We start from the raw sequence: 21468 nt of genomic DNA, 5'->3' as shown, positions 1-21468 counted from the left end.
ACTTGGGAATTCTCCAATTTTTTAATTCACTTTTCTTTCTTTCACCAATGTATTTCTCTGTGCTTTTCTTTGATGGGAAAACTCAGGGGGAAGATTTTGAGTGGAACTACTAAGGCCCAGGTGCTAGAGTAGCTCAGGGCTTTTGTTTACTTCAGCAACAAACCTCCATTCTTGAGGCAGCATTTGAAATCACAAGGGGATTGGAGTCAAGCCAGAAAACAGTCTTTGGAGAGTAAGATTTTCTAGGATAAAACAGCACCATCAGCTGACCCATACATCTCCTGTCTCAAAGAGTGGGCCAGCAGGGGCTTCTACATAAGTGAGAAGCTTGAAGGAAGCAATTATACAGTGCCAATATAAATGGAGCTACTTAAGGGGTTCCTAAGGTTTGCAAACACACTCTAGTCATAGTAACACTGAATTGCAATTCTCCAGCTCAGATATGCTAGAATTTGGGAGCAACTTTCACTGATGCTAAAACTGTGGATTACAGCCACAGAAAAGATCTGGTTGCATTGCAACCTGTTTGAGCAAGGTCTTGGAGTTCAAACACACGGACAAAGTGTAACCTCTTTGTGATCTGGTAACACCACAGGACAAGGACCTCAAGAAAAAGAATATCCTCTTGTTAGGACAAAAGTTTTAAGTTACACAGTACGTTGATTTGGCTTGTGCAGAAGTATTTTTTTCCAATACTTCCATTAATTTCCTGCAAGTAAAATGAACTTACATATTGTCTGTCTTTGTCCCAAGTTCAGAGGCCAAGAACAAGTTACCTAATACTTAATAACATTAAGTTACTTAACATTTTCTTGAAAGAAACTGCAGGTACACTCCTGAAGTCAGGGGACTTTAAAAGTCAAGATGAAGAGAAAGGCACCAAAATGCAAATTCTGAACCAAGTCTATGAAAAACAAAACCTGGTTCACAACAAATTAAAACAGAATTTATATGTCAGGCGTCCAGAATAGTGCAGCAGTACATGATGTAGTTATTAATGAGCAAAATAACAAAACACAGTAGTTGGGAGGCACCAAGAAGAACAGGCAAACCAAAACTTCTCTGAATGCCTGGAATGTACACAAGTGGAGAAAAAGACCCAGAATGATACTTCCAAGGCCAGAGAGATATAATCATGGCAAACAGTGCTCATTAACAAGTACATGCAATCAAAATAGATGTACACATACACAAATGCTCAGAGGGCAGGACTTCGTATTTTGTAAAATACGAATATTCCAGAAACAACATGCTCTATGCCAGGGAACAGTGATCAGTCCTACTGTCTGGGGAATTCCAGATTAACAATTGTTAATGCAATCCTGAATTCTTTTCATTAAAATCCTCAAGTTATAGGTTGCCAGAACATCACCACTGGGCTCCCCACAAAGCCAATGTAATTGCTGAAGGTTTATTCCTGTTGAGTTTTAAGATGCATATTCTAGTTCAATATTCTCAGTTATCTACCATTCAGTTTCAGACTAAACAAATAAAAACAATTTTCTCATGAGAATGTTTGCTGAGCAAATAAGTACTGTTCCAAGCTTATAATGGACATTTCCACAACCATGTGGTTGGGAAAACATGACATCAGGAAAACTGATCTCCTGGCATTTTTGATATTCATTTTGATATGTCTGATAGCTCTTAACAAATGTAGTAAAGCAGTAAAAAGCCAAGAATATATATATTTTTCTTTTAAATGGCCACATGGAAATAATAAATTGTTAGGTATAAATTAATATGTTGTGTATAATACGATTATGTGTTTCCTCTTTACCATTCTAGAATGGGAACAATGACACAAAAGTCTATATACTGCAAAAGGTAAAACTAAGTTCAAACATAAAAAACTTGATTTGAGTATAGCTATTACAATAAGAAAACTTTAAAACATTAAATGAAAGCATGTCAGTGAATTTAACAGTTCAAGAAATTCTAGTACTGTACTCACTTGCCAGCTAAACCACCTCCTGGTGGTAAATTAGGGATATTCTCTGCAGTTAAAATACGAATAACATGAGCAAGATCAGGCATTCCTTCTTCACCTGCTTTTTCCATAATTTCTAATTTAAAAACACAAGAAATCCTGAATTAATACCACCCATTGGCTAAGACACTGAAATATAAGATATTATCACTTTTTAACAGAGGCATTATGGAAAAAGTTACACGTAAACAGGAAAACATTGTTTGCATTTTAAGTTAACAATCTTTGCATGATAGAACAGAGCTTAAATTCATAGTCTGTCATTCCAGTATGCATCAAGCCTTACTCTCTAAGAGAAATTCAGAAGGAGACTGAGAACTGAATGAAATACCCTGGAGATAGCAGTCTGTTCTCTCTGAAAAAGACAGAACAGCAGCTGGGAGTCTGTTTCAGTTAGCTTCCCTTTGCAGTGCAACACACTGCATGCCATAAAGCCAGTGCTTCCCACGATTCTGGCACGCTTCCTTGTCAGTAACACCTTGTATCCTCAAAGGCTCAATCTCCAGTGCACAAACACTGGGACCACCAAGCAATCCAGAGGATACATAATGGATAGATAATATTAGCACTCAAGTGGCCCAAACGGAATATGGAACTGATGAGGAATAATTAAAAATACTTATTTTTATAATAATTTTAAATTATAATCCATTTTCAAAGTTGACATACAACTCAAGTCAAGTCCAGTGCTTCTAGCCTCTAAGTTCTCCTAGCTTGGAAAAGAACTACCTGAAGTGAGGTAAATCTTCACATATTGTCTTTCATCAGGGTTGCTATTAAGATGAATGTATAATATCTGTATATGCACTCACACAGGTGTAATGCTACCAGCTTCCAGTCATCAGCCTCTACTCATTCAACCATGGCATAAAAAGGTTTGGAGTTGTATGCACAAGTCTTCTATTTTTAAGAGAGAACATTTTTTCTGAAAATCAACTAAATTAAGGAATGGAGTGCTATTTCCTGTAGACATCGTTCTAGATAAAATTCTCTTTAAGAAGAATTAAGAATGAACCCTCTCAAGTATCATCCTAAAAAAACTTCAGTCATTCTGTATCTTGGCTACTATCCAAAGATAAGAAACAAGTAATTTCATTTCTTACAATTGACTATATTCTGGATGACTGACATGGAGCCTGCAGTTTATGAGTTTCTTAAGTTAGCAGAAAAGCACACCACCTACCTACCTCAAACCCTTCATCCCAAGTTTCCTAGTATTTAAATCTTTATTGATGTCTATCACTTTTTAAAGAAGCAAGTGGCATTCAGGCTTCTCTCAGGACTACCAAGGTGAACAAAGTGCTCGGCAGGTACTCACCCACTTTGTATGGGGCACATCTGTAACCCCTCAAAGCAATCACTTGTAGGATAATTACATTACCTTCTAACAAATAAGGCACTATTAAGCCTCTGTGTCCCAATCTTAAGCCAGCACCATACAATTTTTGCAAAGAATAAGATAACTGCACTACTACTAGAAGTGATTAAAATTAAAGACTGTTCTATGAAACTTGGATGTGTATTATCATCCATCCATCCATCCATCCACTAAGGATAAATCATGGCTAGCAAAGGAAGTGATAGCTGAGTAAGTATGCCAAAATCTTAGGATTTTGATCACTTCTTCCACACATGCTCACACAAATTAGCCACAACTCCTCTTATAAACTGCATCCTTTTGTTCAGTTCTACTTAGTTAGAAGTAATTGTACTGTTATAATATAATTTTGCTGAGATACATTTGACAGGAAACATTTCTAATGAAAATATGCTTTTTATACCAAGAACAAATCTGGTTCTATACACAGGAAAAGTAGACAAATAGCAAAAATTAGTAATAAGAAAAACTAAAAATCCAAGAAATTTCTAAATATTTATCGCAAGCATAAGGGTTTTATATCTTCTTAAAAAGGAATGACACAGCTAAAGATTGCTGTATGTTTCTTGGTACTAGAAACATATACATTTATGCTGCATAACAACTTCTCAGGGAGCGCTGAACTGAACCATAAGCATTTCTCTCCATTTCTACAAGGTGGCAAACCAAGAATTCTGGATGAACTAATCATTGTCTTTTTATTTTCCTGGTATTAGAGTGAGTAATTTTATCCAGAACTTGGTTCCTCTCTTAAAAAAAAAAAAAAGCTTCCTAACAGAAAATTGAGAATAAAGCAAATGAGCATGCATGACCCACTGTCATTACACATCAGTTAGCAGGTACACACTGTGTGTGTGCTTGACAAAGGACACCAGAGAAAGAAACCAAATTTTTTCAGAAACAGATTTATGGCTATTTACAATTTTCAGCTTAACCTCTGTGATGTTAAGAGTAACCTTACAGTTAGCCTTGCATTGCTAATATAATTCAGATACTTAAAGAATAATTCCTGATATTATTAAATATGAATATTCATCAAAGTCCACATCAAAGTCTACTACTTCATTTCTGAAGCACTTTTCACTAAAAGCCTAACACTTCATTCACAGATAGGCATTACAAGTTCTCCATGTAGAAGCACCTCCTTTCATGCCCAGCTATCAGATTATGACAAATGAGTTTTATATACAGTATATTCCACATATGTAAAATGCATCATCCAACTTAGGGGATAAACTGAGTATATCAGTGAGACTGTTTAAGCCTACACAGATCATGTGCTCCTACTTATGATTTGTGGGGTTAATGGTTTCTTGGGTTTCGTGGAGTTCTGTGGTTTGTCTGTTATTAACTGCAATTCTGATAACACCCTTTCAAATAAACAGAAACATGTATCAGAGAACTGATATTGAACACAATATCAGAGAACTGAACTGACTTCTGGACCTGGTTTTCACTTTGTGGGACCAAACTTTGGATCTCTTAAAAAGAGAGCAGAAAGTATTTGCAAGGGGCAGTAAGAAAAAAGTGACCTAGCATAACCGCACAACTGCCCCAAACACCTGTGGAAGGTGCCCCATCCAGGGCAGAGCCACTGGAACTAGATGATCTTTAAAGTCCCTTTCAACCCAAACCAGCCTGTAATTCTGTGACTGTGCTTTGGAGATGGATCAATTAAATGACTCAAATGAGAAGCAGGGCTGTGCTCAGAGTCATAAATGACTCAGGCACAAGCTTAACCTCATTAAGCATTTCAGTATACCCTACAAGTGGCAGCTTTGGAATGCAGTCATTCACATTCCGTCAACCTCAAAACCCCAACTAGCAACAGAGCACGGGTACATATTTCTTCCACTGGAAATCTCTGTAAACAATGACTTGCTGAGCTTGTTTTTAATCAATCTGTTAAAATAAAAAAGTATCTCGAGGTATTAAGACAATAATTCTCTTTTAAGAACTCTGGAAAGATTATGGGGAACTACTAACTCAGCTCATTATACAAATATACAAAATGTCAGCATTCCACTTACAGAATGTACAGAGCACAAATGTTACATGTGCAAGTATTAAACTCACTTTCAACTTTTTTTCTACTTTTTTAAATCTAACAAAAGCATGCCTTAAACACTGCTATTCTCCCTGAGCCAGAGCTTAAAATGCCCAAGTATAGTAGTGAAAAACCCTGTTGCCTAAAATGTTTGACGGGTTTGTACAGTCAGCCTGATATTTAAGGCCCACAAGAGAGCAGAAACAGAACAGTGTGTATTCATTAAGAACAAACACCAGTGATCAAACTAAAATTACTTCAGGAAGTCCCAGAGGACTCTATACTAAGTTCTAAGGTTGCCCTGATTTGTATTAGTCACTTAGTCAAAGTGGAGGGTATCCAAGAGAACTCATAGCTTACATTTTTGACAACATCTATCTTTGCAGCTTGGTAGTTCCAAGACAAACTTATATTTTTCAGAATGCTTTTACTACAGGTATAAATATAATTGTTACTGGCTATCAGCCAACTGCATATAACTTGTGAGCTGCTAACTCATTAATAAATTTTTTAAATTTTGTTCTTGTTAAATTGTGTTCAAATACCATTATTTGCTTTTTGAGAGGAATAGTCAGCCTCTAAAAAGGCATTTTAAACAAATCCATATTATCAGTGTCACAACATATCTATCAGGCTTTATGTTTTTAGAGTTGCAGACAGTTTAAAACTTTCAGGCACAATTCCTTTATACACTATTTTCTACACTAAGTTAAAAGATAAAAACAAAACTGATTAAGGCAATTGTCTTAACCAAAAAGAAACTCCACCTTCCAAAACTTTTACCAACTCCAACACTTGAGAGGATACTCTTGTCCTCATGGGGTTTTTTAAAGTCAAAAGTATTCCTGTTCACTACTTAAACCTTTAAATCAGATACTGTTTTTAAAAATTCCAACATATTTCTAAACAATTTTCCTCATGCTGCTTAGTGGTTTGAAACATTTTGCTAAGGCCTTTATTCTTTCCGAACTAATAATATTCAAGGCATGTGTAAGGTAAACTGCAGCCCCACAATTTCTTTTCCTTTTAATTAAGGAGACTGTATCAAAATTACAATTTCATAGAATGTATGAATTCAAAAACTTGTTAAAAATCAGATAGATATTTCAAGTTCTTCTGAAGTCTGTTACATTTACTTTCTGCACTCCTTGTCAGAATTTCTCAAATTTGCTAACTGTCATTTCTTGCTAAATACTTGCCTTTTAAAGGCCTTGAACTCCCTCCAATTAGCAAAACAAAGAATGACACAGGGAACTCAAGCAAGGAAAAAAATCTAGACCTGAAGCAACAGAAGTTCAAGCTTTGGAGCAATTAATTTCTCTGTAGCACTTAAGCTAAACAATCATTTTGAGTTATATTTGAAATGACCCCACATCAGTTTGGACTACAAACTCTCAACTCTTTTTGTATATCTATTATTTAGTTAAATGTGCTAACAGCGCTAAAAATAATCAGTTAATGATTAGTTACTCCAGACACTCTGATCACAAGTTATTTGACAGCTTTTCTATTAATCTTAACATTCACTTATAAAAGCAATAAAATCCACTGCAGTTCCATATATTTTTCACCTTTTTGCTAACAGAGAGCAGCCACCAAGCAGCTGGGAATACTAACCTGTAACCACTGTGCACACCTGACTGCTGCCAGTGAAGGCAACTGCTCCTGGCTCTCTCCCAGAGCCTATTAACAGCTCATGTACTCTACTCTGACACAGAAGATAACAGGTATTTATCTTAACTAGTGTCATCTAGGAAACCTGGGATGTAAGCCAAATTCCAAGAAACAGGCCTAGAGTTAGCATTTGGAGTGACCACTAGGGCTCTCTAATCTCAGGAGAAATTACAAATATACAACCCAGTTCAATTTAGATCCCATTTAAACAAGAGGAAAAGACACCACACACAACAGCTGTGTGCTCAGAGATAACTCATACCTGAAGACCATCATGCATACATATTAAAATTTAGGGTGGCTACACCAAGTATTTAGATTACTGGGACACTGACACAAAAACCAAATACAGCTTTTTCTTTCTGTCAAAAACTTGCACAGAAAAGGGGAAGAAATAGTACAAACAGTACATTCCTTTTAATATTTCATAAGCAGGACAATAGCAAGATCACAATTTACTGAGCTGATACAACACTCTGCAAGATCAGTAGTTGCATTTTAACTTACAAAGACAGCACTAAAAACTTAGAGCTCACATTAAGAAAATGTTTGCAGAATACTAGGATAAACTAAGCACATGGTCTAAAACATTCTTCCTGACATACATAAGTTCAAAGTTATAACCAGGTCTGAATTTAACCTAACATAAAAGTGGCATAATGTCTTTCATGGTTTTTGTCTTCATGCTCAAGATAGTTATGACACTGTGCTCACTATGACAATCAAACTGAGATTTGTTCACTATCTAGTGAACTAAGCAGATTTCTTACCTTCAACCCGTGATTCCAAGTACTTATCCAACTCAGCATCTTTTTTCACTGCCTCCTCTGAGACCTTAGGAGCATTTGAAAAACAAACTAATACAATACTCATGTTATCACGACTCCCCTATATGACAAAAAAGAAAGAGAAGTTAGTATCTTTAGTCTTATTCTTCATCTTTCTACTCTAATCATATTTGTACTTTTTCCAAATATAGTGCTACAGACAAACCTGGAAAAAAACACCCTGAAAAAATCCTGTATTTTCATCAATAAGAACCTCTCAGTGTCCCAACCACACCTCTCACTAGAATTAATTTGACTGATTTTGACTGTATATTCTTAGTATTCAAATATAAATAATTAATGGACTTTTCTACATGTCAGCCATTTAAAAATAGTATCAATAAAACAGGTCAGAAATTAGATACTTGTATAATGTTACCTTAAGCCAAATTGTAAAACAACTCCTGCTGCAAAATGAAACACAGAATGCTCCCCTATACTATTAGAATAGCTTAGCTCAAGCAATTAATTTTTAGTTGCAGGGTATTCATGTAAGCCATTACATGCATTACAAGTCTGTTTATTAGAATGCACCTGTGTCACACAGCACCTTGAAGCAAGTATAAAACATAATTGTTCTGTATGGCCAAGCTGACCTTACAGATTATCACGTGCTCAGAAATACCACTCAATGGCTTTTTTAGATACTAATTTAATGCCAGTTCTTTACCAGCACACTGATACGATTCTCCTGCACATATTAAATTTTCAAAATTGTAATTCACAGCCAAATTTAAAAACACAATTCTAAGTCTCTTACAAGGGGATCCAGTAGAATCATAATTTAAACCACTGGTTGGTTTGAAAATCAAATCTCAACTTCACTTTTTTTTGTGTAGAATATTAAGTGCCATTAGTCACTGCATACTGTTGCTGTGTTCACCCAAGCTACTGGATAGTTCTAATCATCTATCACAACAAATCCTTCTCCTGAAACAATTAAGAATTTGACATTAGAATGCATTCCTTTAGAAATACTGCTTAGGAGTTAGCCTATATTCCCTTTTGTACCAAGCATATGAGGACACCTATCACTTAGTATTATGTGGTATAATCCACAGCCTGGTTGTTACAGAGATCCAGGATCTGACTTTGGAAAATAAACATGTGGCCAGCACTCAGTTTTACTGAAAGAATCTGAGAGTGACCATCCTTTAACAAGGCTGGTTGAGTTCTTGGTCAGAAAAGCAATTTAAACCAACTCAAACAGCATTTAAACCAATCATACACTGTGTGGTATATGCCAGAATACAACCCTATTTCTGGAAAAAACACACAACTTACCCTTCAGAGTTACAGTTGTGAATTTCAGTATATTCCTCAAAATTGCATGTTTAGTCTGTGGCTTAACAAAGGAACTCTGGTTGTACTAGCAGGAGTTGCACTTTTCACGGAATGTTGGAAATGGAGTACCTATTTAACATATGTAGACCACTAGTACTTGCTCCAAACAAACTAAATTTGAGGAGTGGAAGCAAGCTCAGATGCAAAGGTGGTGTTACTCCATCTAAGCTACAACAAGTTGAGGGCACAGGTGACAGACAAACAACACCTTGAAGAGGAGATGGTGCCAACACTGGTTTTATGCAAAGGATACAAACATTACCCATCTTCAAAGAACAAAAAACCCCACAAAGTATCTTGCTCAGAATAGATTAATTTTACAAATTTTGTATTTAGAATCAATGTTTAGAACTGGAACTATATGCAAGCATTACCTGGGGGAAAAAACAGCCTTTACTTTTGCAATTGCTATCACCTTTCTAAGCATATACGGTGAGGCTGTATATTCTTCTATACAGTCAAATGAGTACAGAACTTTGAGGAAAAAGTTGGAGAAGGGCAACAGTAGGCCAGGAACAGCTGTTAACACTGTACCCATCTAACCAGAAGATGATTTTAGACAGCTGTTTGGAGAAAACACTTACATACCTTATGTAAACAAGTGTCCACTACCCAATTGCACACTGTTTCCAGGTCATCTGATACTTCAAGTCTAGACTTTACATATTCACAGAGCTCTTCATTGCTCATTACATCCCAGATGCCATCACAAGCCAGGATGATAAACTCATCTTCTTCTGCCCTTAAAATTTCACACACCTCAGGCTCTGGAGAAACAAGTTGTTCTGTGGGGCCTTTACCGTCAACACATTTGTAGTCATAGTCCCCCAGTGCTCGAGAAACTGCCAACGAACCATTAACACGCTGAATCATTACACTGCCTCCTGCATTCTGGATTCTCTCTTTCTCCCTTGGGTTGCAAGGTTTGTGATCCTGTGTTGAAAAACAGACTTGTCCATTCCTATAGAGAACAGCACGTGAATCACCACAGTTGATAAAGTATACATGCTCAGGTGAAATCATAACTCCCACTGCTGTTGAGCCACTTCTGTCCATGCCATTTCTGAGGTCTGCGAAATTGCGCATATACTCATCAATTTTCAAAAAGCCAGTTCTGATTCCACTCTTGACATTTTCCACTGAAGGTTCAAGAGCAGATCCAGGTTTTTCTGTTGCCCTAAAGTCTTCATTGTTAGTGATGTGTTCTAATAAGTGTGTGGAGCAGTAATTTGCAACACGAGATCCCGCGTGACCATCATAGACAGCAAAAAAGGACCAGTCCTCCAAGCCATGGGGAATACCCACAACAGCTGTGTGAGCATCTTCCATTTCCACTCTCCATCCCTGCATACTGCTGAGGCCGTAACGCAAGCCATTCCCTGCACCATGAGCATTGTGTTTTTCAGTTTTTGGTTTATCCAAAAATGCACCCATGTTTATGCAATATTGAACCTAGAAAACAGAGAGAAGAAGTCTTATTTATAAAACCACCATTCCATAAAAGGTTTGTTGTCCACTTCCTGTGTTTCTTCTTCATAAAAGAAGTAATAAAGCATGCCTGCATGCAAAAGTCAACAACTATATTGGAGGAAAAAAAAATCAATACATGACAATGAATGAAGTGTGAATTTACAAACCTCTGTATGCATTTTTAGTATTTTTTGTTGGGGTGCTGTCTTTTTTGAAGAGCTACTTCATAAAAATTAAACAATCCTCATACGGAGGCAGAGTAGTTCACATACCTTTGCAGCCCTGCTGATTTTGTCATCCTCTGCAGAGACAAATTTATGATGGAAAAACAACAACTATATCAACTTTCTTTCTAGTTTTACTGTGGCATGAAGAAAATCAATTCATGTTCATAAATCAGAATGGACTGGTCTTGCTAGCTTTGCATGTGCCATGCTACTTCTGTATTCTTGTAAGGCATGGTAAAAGTGACCATAGGGGAACAAAGACCATCTGCCAAAGGAATCAAGGCAGTAATTCCCACTTAAATACAAGAAAACCTCTCACAGCAATCTTTCAACAAATTAACAACATAAAACAACATTTCAATATTTACTATAGAATCATAGAATGGTTTCAACTGGAAAAAACTTTAAAGATCATCTTCCAACCCCTCTCACCATGGGCAAGGACACCTTCCACTAGACCAGACTGCACAAAGCTCCCTCCAACCTGGCCTTGAACACTTCCAGGGATGGGGCATCTACAGCTTCTCTGGGCAACATCTTCCAATGTCTCACACTCACAGTAAAGAATTAATTTATCTCAAATCCAAACCTACCCTCTTACAGTTTGAAGCCATTTCCCTTGTCCTATCACGATACTTGGCCAACAGGCCCTCTGCAGCCTTCTTGTATGCTGTCTTTAGGTACTTAAAGGCCTCTCTAAGATCTGCCCAGGCTTCTCCAGGCTGAACAACCTCAACTCTCAGCCATCCCTGAAAGACTTTTATGTGCCTACATGAGATTTTAAGTTCAGAATTTATTCCAATAAACTTAAATTCACAAACTTTATAAATTACAAATTTTATTCAATTACAAGAGATATGAGCTAAGGGAAGTTAACAACCCACAGGAAGTTAGAAGTTCTTCAGTATTTGGAGACTATCTCTTGAATAGAAGCTCACAGGTAAAATGTGGTAAAATAATCTACATTGAAGCTTTAGAATACTTCTGATTTCCTCTCCTGTACTAGACTCAAGTGTCCTACATAGACCTGAAAAATTTAACTTGCCCTTTACAAAGTCAGTAGAGAATACAGTCTTTAATCTCAGAAACTCACATATCACAACTCCAGACCACGACAAAAGTCATCACCCTATGAAATCCTTAAATTATTAAGGATTTAAATTGTGAAAATTACAGCAAATTTCATCCAAAAAGAATTGGCAAGAATTCTGCCATGACTGATCCTGAACAATCATTCATCTCTGACACAGTAGTACCCACCTACAGAATCTACAGAGTGATGATAAACTTAAACTAACTCTAGTTTAAGAATTTGTTGCCAGGCCAGGAAGAGATTAATTAATCCTTACTCCCACCATTCTCCTCACCTAAAAAAGTATACAGTGGACCACACAGATAAACCAAACTTCATACTACCTCTCTGCTACAATGATCTCCATGCAATGCTGAAGATCCCAACAGCTTGCTCAGCAGTTTTTTGTAACACTGTGAATCAATGGAAAGGACACACCAAGTGTATCCATATCACTGCAATACCTACTCAAAACTCTGCACAACCTCTTCTCTCAGAACATCTGATTTTGCTTTGAAAACAAACAAAATTAATGTGTGTCAGAGGGTAAGCAAGACAGTGCAACACACCACCACAAAACAGAGTTCTCAGCAACCAATATTCTCAGTTAAGAGCTGAACAAGTTCCAGATAGTTTAATAGTGCAAGTAACATCAGTAAAAGAGACTTGTGAAAGGATTCTTGTATCTCACAATCACTTATTCACAATTACACACAATATAAAACTATTTCAAAAGCACACAAAGCATTCTTACCAGTAAAACTGTCATACAGGACTGAAATGCTGCCAAAACGCCAGATACTCTCCAATACTTCACACCTTCTATGAAATTCCTTTAATTGTATTAAGTATGTCATTGCATTTTTACAATCCAAAATGTGGAAGACATAATGTGACTGAGTGAGAAAAAAGATCAAAACCTATGTACTTGCAAAGGCCTGTGAGCTCAGTATTGTGTTGTGTTTTATAGCTGTAAAACAAAACACAATTTAAAAAAACCACCACCAAAGGCAAGTGTCACACCTTAGTTTTACTTGCTTCATAAGTAGGTTAACTTTTTTACAACTTATAACAAACCGGAAAATAAGAAAACCACACTACTCAAGACTATGATCTTAATATTCTAAATATCCCATTTAATATTGCAAATAAAGGATGCAGAGATTGACTTGCTATCATTAAGTCTGGGAATCAACTTGTATCCTTTAACTCACAGGCTTTCACCACACATCTCCTGGAGGAACACCGCGTTACCTTCTCTATCCCTCCCAAGAGGTTGCAACTTCAGAGAAATTGTTGGAAGACAGCTTGGCCTTTCCCCCTCCACACTGAACAAACTCCTATCTCCCCCTTCTCACCCATCATGGGCTCTGGCCCCCCAGTAACAGAGTGCTTCTCCATGTCTGTGCCTTTCTTGTACTGGGAGGTGAGCAGCCCATGCTGCATTCCCAACACAGCCTCACCAGCTCCAAATAGAGGAGAACCATCACTTATCCCAGAATGCTGATACACCTTTTCTGACAGATACCAAACTTTCCCCCCTTCAGACACACTGCTCTCTAATGTTCAACACATTTGTCCTGCTTCAGCATCAGGACCCATCCCTGGGCTCTTTGGCAAAGCTCATTCCTTGATAGTCATCAGCCTGGCTGTATAGAGGGACAAGGTGACTTTATTCCAGTGTCCTAGGTTACAATATAAAGATGTATTCTATTCCCATCCTCAAGAGCTGCTGAAAACCAGGAGGGGCCCATCTTCCTTATCTGTGGTTAATGGGCCCATCAATGCCTTTCCCCATGACTCAGAGATAACTCCCTTCAGGGGCCATTTCTGTTTAATGGACTCACCACATGACTCGCAGAATGATAACAGCCAATTGGGAGATGCTCCACCCAGGGGGGAGGAGCTAAGAATCCCCACCTGGATATAACCTAGGGTTTGGGACAGAACAGTCAGTCTTTCCACTGGATTCCCAGATGAATGGGTATCTTTTCCACTGGATCTTCAGAGGAAGATTACACCCTTTCTACAGGACCACTGCTCCAACAGAACCACATTTGCCACTCCAGGAGGACTGCAGCCACCAATCCAACTGGACTGCTACCAACACCCTGACCAACGGGGTGTCAGGCTGTATTCTGACTTTGTCAGTGTTTTTTGCTTTTGTATTATTGCATGTATTTTGGTTTTCTTTTCCCTTTTCCTAATAAATTGTATTTGACTTGGAGTCTCTCACTGGTTTTGCTTTCAAACCAGAACACCCAGGTACTGGATTATACCTCCTGTAGTTACATCACAACACTGGTCCAGCCAACCAGGATCCATCTACAGCTAAGGCCTGCCCTTGGGCTAACTGACCACTCACTCCTATCACAAATTTTAAGCATGTACACCCTTCCACTGCTCAAGTTTTTAACTAAGACTTTGTCGTCCTTCCTCTTAGTCAAACCATCTCAACATTTTTGAGGGAGTTAAGGCATTAAGCCCCAAACATCTTTGTGGAGAAAGATTTAGTCTCAAGATAAAAACACAGTCAGCAGAACAGATGAAGCACCCACCTGCAAGACAGTAATTCAGTCATGGCTTTAATCAGCATAAACTCAAAAATTCAGAACCCTTCAAGTCTTGAGATTTATTTTCCAAAGATCTAATTTTTGTATGAAATTTAATTGAATAACAGATTAGTTTGAGAAAACATTAATTTCCTTGTGGTGAAAATATTTACCCCACATAAAATTATTAGTTGAAACTTTCAAAATCAGAAGACCGTGTCTATTTTAATTCCCAAAATTTTCTTGAAAATGGAGAAAGCCTTAGTTCTTGCCCATGCTCCACAGACCATTCTTTAAAACACCATATATTACTCAGACCAAACCCTAGAATTCTCTTCTCCTTGTAGTCTTTCCAACCCTGGAAAAGGCTGGAACAAAAGAAAGCAATAATAATCAATTTTTTTTTAAAATCTACTGCCTGGCAGGACCAATAATCACCAAGGCTCAAAGGCTTTTGGAATGCCTTTACAGAGGAGAAATTTCTTTATAGGAAGAAATTACTGGCCTTTGCCCTTCTCTGGCAAAGAAGAAGTTGAATCTGAGCAATACACTACCAAAGCAGAGACTCCAACTATCTCTCCAGTGCACATTGTTCATCTCTAGTCTTAGATCAATAGCTGAGTCATTTTCAAGAGAGTTCAGGGAAACAAGTCTCCAACAAAAGCTGACATTCCAGAGCAAAAATTCAGCCCAAAGCTTACTTCTCTGAAGTTACAACCTGTATTTTTCTCTAATGTTTTCTACAAGAGTGAAATCTTACTTGAAGTCCTTATCTCATATACAGGCAACAATTCAGACTCAGGAAACCAAAAACATCTATCCTTTTGAGGTATAGAGGAATGAAGGCAAAAGTCATGTCCTCTGACGTGCAAGAAAAACTCATGATCAATATCCTTTCTGCCCCAGCTACACAGTGAAGACTCTTCAGTATTAGATAAGCCATATAGGAAAGAGCTTTAAATTTAGCTGTGCACAAGCTTGTGTTTGCATTTAAAAGACAAACAACTCCAACTGCTGATTTTCTCCAAAGATCTACTTAAAAATTGACAAATAGTTCTTGCTCAGGTATAGATATTCATTGTTTTGTACTGTATCATAAAGGGGAAATAGGCAGCTACTTAAAGTGAAAAGCATGCTCCTCTTAATTTAGATTTACATTTAGCAGGCAGAAATATTTATTTAATGACTGTCATAAAGGTCAGAGCTGTCCTGACTTGAGCTGGGATAGAGTTAATTGTCTTCCTAGTAGCTGGTTCAGAGTTGTGGTTTGGATACAGTATGAGAGTAATGTTGATAACTCACTGAGGTTTTTAGCTGTTGCTAAGTACTGTTAGCTATACTAAGTCAAGGATTTGACAGCTCTCATACTCTGCCAGGAGGTGGGAGGGGCACAAGAAGTCATGAGGGACACAGCCAGGACAGCTGGCCCAAACTAGCCAAAGGGATATTCCATACTATATGACATCATGCTTAATATATAAACTGGGAGGAAAGCTGGCCAGGGCTACCACTTGGGAACTGGCTGGGCATTGGTCAGCAAGTCATAAGCAACTACATTATGTCTCAGTTCTTTTTAATTCTTTCATTATTATGATTTTCTTCCTTTTCTGTCCCTTTAAACTGTCTTTATCAGAACCCTTAAGTTTTCTCACTTTTATTCTTCTGAATTCTCTCCTCCATCAGACTGGGTCAGGGTAGTGAGTGAGCAGCTGTGTGGCACACAGTTGCTGGATGGGGTTAAATCATGACATATTTCTGGTGCCCAACACAGGGCACAATGGGTTGAGATAATGACAAATCTGACTAGAACATATCAGAAGAAATTTCTTGTAAGTACTCATTACATTAATCACGGGTCACAGTGGTGATGTATTTGCTCCCCAAGTTGGTGTGGTGTCCCTGTTTGTAAAGTTGCATTCTAAAATACTTGATTTGTACATATTGCTCCCTTGAGCTATTTGTCACCCATGGGAACAGGGTAAGGTTATGTTGTTGTACTCTGTAACACGGTCTCATAATATGACAGAATTGCCACTCGTGAAACTGATCTGGTATTTGTACTCAGCACTGCCCACATCTCCAGACTTTGGGAGCCATCTATAGGAAACTACTAATAATTACAACTTTTAACTCTTCTCAGAGACCCAATCCATGAGGGAGACAGATATTCTCCTCTAGGCCAATTAAAACAGCACTTGGGAATTTTTAATATCCTTGGGATGTTCAAACCAGCATTCTTATTGCTGTGTCTTCTGAATGTGTTCAAGGTCTTGTTATAGGATCAACAATTCTTTCAGAATGCCACCCACAGGGATCTGCTCTGAGGCTGGATAGTGATAAGTGGCAAGGTGTGGGGGATAGTATGGGCAAGTGCCTATGACAATGGGTACCTCCAGTGCTTTGGAACTTCAGCCCTGAACAAGTACAAAATCTGGAAAGACTAGTTAAATATTGGGAGAAACTATGCTGCCACCTTGGAAATTCCAGAGATGCAAAACCCACAGCAACGTGCTGCAGCCTGACCCAGGCCTACTGAGCCATGCTCAGGACTGTACAGTACCCCTGAGGGAAAAAAAGGCCTCTGGATGTGATGGGAAAATGATGGGCACAGGGGCTACTCCAACCCCAGAGACAGGCACTGTGGTTGAACCAAAGCACCAACTCGTGCCTGTATCAGCCCCTGCTATACATAAGGAGAGAGATATGCAAAGGTGAGCTCATTTAGTGAGGGATGAAGCAGCAGGGCTATAATGAGAAGAGGCAGGGGAAGAGGCCACAAACAAATAAAAGATATAGTTAATCACCTGATCCCTATCCTTGAGTGAGCTGTGACATATGCAAAAAGATTCCAACCATCATCCAGGCAAGGGTATCACCCGGTTGCTCCAATGCTGGAATAACAGGCCCAGTAAACTGGAATTAGAGGATAGAGAAGCCAAACAGCTGGCATTCCATTCTACAGAGGTAGGCATTAACCAAGAACTGGAAAAGGGGCACAAGCCCTCAGCCTCTGGAAGTGACTCCAGGTATGAAGGAAAGTTATTCCTTTAAGGAACACATTATGCCACCCAGGCAAGTGGACTGTCATGGATAGAGGCCCATGGTCCAGTATCTGAGGCAATTAGCCATGCTGGAGGAGATTTATGATGATATGGATTTATGATGATTTATGGTGATGTGGATGATAACAGTTATCCAAAGACCCAGATGAAGACAAGTGTACACAACCCATGTGGTGGAATGGGATGCACCATTATCATACACCAGCTCATTGGCAGTAATGACCTGGAAAGATTGAGAGGGACAAATGGTGGACAAATTGGCCAACTCCCATAACACAAACAAAATGCCTCTTCCTCACTACAGGCCTGTATCTTGGCTGTGGACAAGGAAGGCTTTATGCATCCTATTCCCCACCTATATGGACCAGTGTTCCAACTATTACAAGTAAGCATAAACAGCACATGCCACCCTGTGTGACCACACAGAGGACATGAGGAAGTGGGATGGAAAGATCTACCTTGACCCTAGAGGCATGAGTAGGGAAATAGCAAGGAAACTCACAAGAGAGGATTATTGCAGAACATTGCTGCTCCAGTCTCTAGTGCACAGTTCCCCAGAGCAGAGGGGCTACTCTTACTCCTGATCTTCAAGGGACTCTGATTCACATTTACAAGAAGTGAATAAACAGTGAATACACAGAATCACACCAAATCAAGAGGTTGGAAGAGACCTTTAAGATCATCAAGTCTACCCCAGACTGTACCACCTCAACTAGACCATTGCACCAAGTGCCACATCCAGTCTTTTTTTAAACCCATCCAGGGATGGACTCTACCACTTTCCCAGGCAGACCATTCCAGTACTTGATCAACCTTTCTGTAAAAAACTTTTTCCTAATATCCAATCTATATTTCCCCTGGCTCAGCTTAAGTCTGCGTCCTTTCATTCTGAGTTGCTGCCTGGTGAAAGAGACCAATGCCCACCTGACTACAGCCACCTTTCAGGAAGTTGTAGAGAGTGCTAAGGTCACCTCTGAGTCTCCTGTTCTCCAGGCTAAACAACCCCAGCTCCTTCAGTTGTTCCTCACAGGGCTTGTGTTCCAAGCCCCTCACCAGCCTTGTTGCCCCCCTCCAGACCCGCTCAAGCATCTCAATGTCCTTCCCAAACTGAGTGGCCTAGAACTGGATACTACAACCAGGACTGGAGGGGCCCTGCCTCCAGCCAGGTGGAGAAAAGAAACAGCTGGGTTTAGTGGACCGTGTGGATTGGATGAGCACAGCAGAGCCACAGGAGTCAAAGGCTCCAGCAAACACTGCTGCACAGGGGCAGGCACCATCTCTGTTTCTGGAGTGGCAGGGCAATCCCAACAGCTAACTCTGTTGGAGGTGAAAGTAAGGCCGACAGGGAATGAGTAGCAAAAGCACTCCATTGTGACTGGCCCTGAGGCTCCAGAGCATCCTTTGCCTAGACTGCCTCACAAGGGTGTGCTTCCAAGGACTCAAAAGGTACTGCTGGGCTTTTGCTATAGCTGCCTTGGAGACAGTAGAAATGAAACAGCTATCTACCTCCTCCCATCTCCCAGAGGACACTTCTGGTGTGGTCAAAGAACAACAGGTGCCATCACAATGGTGCACTGGACACGGAATCACACCAACCAAGACACCCTGACACCATCCATAAGTTGATCTGCCACATGGAGAGCCAAGGAGCAATCAGCAGGAATCACTCACCCTCTAACAGTCCCATATGGCCAGTGTAGACTAACGGTACGCTGTCATGGCCTGGACAAAGCCGTGCCACCTCTGAGTCCAGCTGTGCCAGACCTGCTGGAACTTCAATACAAACTGGAGTCAGAGGCAGCCAAGCACAATTGATACCGCTAGTGCAGTTTTCTCAAGCCACTGGCAATAGAGTGCAGGCCCATCCAGCATACCTGGAATTCCAGGGGTGGAAACACAGACCTACTATTAGCCATGGAGTGATCTAAACAGTATTTGAAACAAAGCAAAGCTCTAGAACATTTAATACATTGATGGCAATATTGTGTGAGGCAATACAATAATAGAAGTTTTTGAGAGAAGGAAAAGTGGTTCAAATCCTTCTGTAAACTGGTTTTGCCATAAAATTAAAAAGGTAAAGAACCTGAACAGGAGACCCAGTTATCATCCACAGGACTGCATTTGCTCAAGGACTGGGTGCACTTGGTGGGTAACACAGAAGGATACGGAAGTCTTATGGGTACCTCCAGGGGATTTGATTCTGGGTAAGAACAGTGAATGATTTGAACTGTATTATATTGTTTGCTATAAAATACTGTAGGTCATCACTTCCACTGCTGTTGAATGCCATATCAAGGGTATTGTAATAGCATTACCCAGCCTAATGAAGAATGGAATTTTGATGATAGAACCAGACATGCATAGCAGTGATGGAACTAGCGCTGGCTTCAGCATAAAACAATCCAACACTACACACATTCTCTCCCGCCCTGAAGGACTACTACAACAGACAAAGCCAAAACTCATGGACTAAAACTCAACACACATTCTGAAAGGATGGCCCATACAGTATGGGAATGGTATCTCTGTGTATATATCAAAATACATGAAAGGTGATAGTGATTACTTGGGTGTATTGGAAGGTGTGGGACCTGCTAGGATGCAAATGGATATAGCCCTGCTTTCAGGTGGCATAGAGTTAATTAACTGTCTTCCTCATAGCTGGTATAGAGCTGTGGTTTGGATACAGTATGAGAATAAAGTTGATAGCAACAACTAAAAATATCAGTGTGTTATGTAGTGTTTATATTAGTCAAGGACTTTCTTGCTTCTCATATCCTGCCAAAGGAGAAGGCCAGAGTGGCACAAGTAGTTGGGAGGGGACACAGCCATGACAGCTGGCCCAAAGTGGCCAGAGATACTCCAAAATCTGTGACATCATGCTCAATGGATAAACTGGGGACGAAGCTGGCCAGGGGCTACTGCTCACATTGGTTGGCAAATGGTAAGCAATTGCATTGTGAATCACTTGTTTTGCATATTTTAATTATTTTTCTTCCTTCCCTGTCCTATTAAGAAGCCTGTGTCTCAACCATGAATTTTCTGATTTTTATGATTCTCTTTCCCATCCCACTGGGAAGAGAGGGGGTGGAGTGAACAAGCAGCTGTGCAGTGCTTAGTTGCTGGCTAGGGTTAAACCATGACAGCAACCAACACATAATTAGATTACAAAGGTCTAAAAGCCATAATCAAAGTTTCTGTAGATACTATAAAATAATTTTCCCATCGCATGTCAGTTTCATAAAAAACATCAGAACTAAACTAATACCACCTTGATGGCTAACAGTCCCAAAGGCAATACTGTATCTTTTCATAAAATGAGAATGGTCCAACATAAATCTTTTGGGCTTAGGTCATAAAAGTGTACTGTAAAATGTTTCTTCCTCAGAAGGATTCACTCAACAGGCTAGTCATTTCTAATAAGTCAGTGCTGTGGAAAAGAAACAGTGCCAGAGTTTCCTGTTACAAAGCACATGTGCTCCACTATAAAAAAAGAATGACATTTCAAAAGAAAAAATGATGCACTAGATATTAAAGATGTAAAGGACAAATAAATAATCAAAGTATCCGGGATGAACAATTTCAAAACTTATGGAAAGTGCAGGAAATAACTTCTCTGGTTTAAGTAAAAAAAATTTTAAAAATCCAAGTTTAGTCCTGGTAGAAAGCTCCTCTGTATCCACACTGCACTCTCTCTCTAGTGTGTGTTATGTGGACATATAGACTTTACACAGTACATCTGTCTACACACACTGCAGATAGTTTTGATTTTTGATCCCAGAAAACTTAGTCTTTCTTCTAACTTACTGACCTTAAAAATACTGG

The 21468-nt window shown here is 39.1% G+C and overlaps 1 protein-coding gene across 5 annotated transcripts in view; it reads right to left on the bottom strand.

Annotated features, from left to right (window-relative positions):
- PPM1B (protein phosphatase, Mg2+/Mn2+ dependent 1B) overlaps nucleotides 1-21468 on the bottom strand; it is a 62164-nt gene that overhangs the window by 10874 nt on the left and 29822 nt on the right. For 3 of the 5 annotated variants that reach the window (XM_071427447.1, XM_071427456.1, XM_071427436.1), the window contains exons 3-5: nucleotides 9849-10712; nucleotides 7860-7977; nucleotides 1955-2066 (exon numbers count right to left, since the gene is read on the bottom strand). In XM_071427447.1, the coding sequence (XP_071283548.1) occupies nucleotides 1955-2066; nucleotides 7860-7977; nucleotides 9849-10694 (1076 nt within the window). In that variant the 5' untranslated portion in view covers nucleotides 10695-10712. The remainder of the gene's footprint in view (nucleotides 1-1954; nucleotides 2067-7859; nucleotides 7978-9848; nucleotides 10713-21468) is intronic. The other 2 variants (XM_071427465.1, XM_071427475.1) reach the window with 1 other exon arrangement.

The sequence above is a fragment of the Agelaius tricolor genome, unplaced genomic scaffold, assembly GCF_023055355.1.
Source record: "Agelaius tricolor isolate 1412-34295 unplaced genomic scaffold, bAgeTri1.0.p SCAF_1, whole genome shotgun sequence".
Lineage (NCBI taxonomy): Eukaryota > Metazoa > Chordata > Aves > Passeriformes > Icteridae > Agelaius > Agelaius tricolor.
Note: the sequence above shows the minus strand (reverse complement) of the source record. Positions and strands in the feature narration are given on the sequence as shown.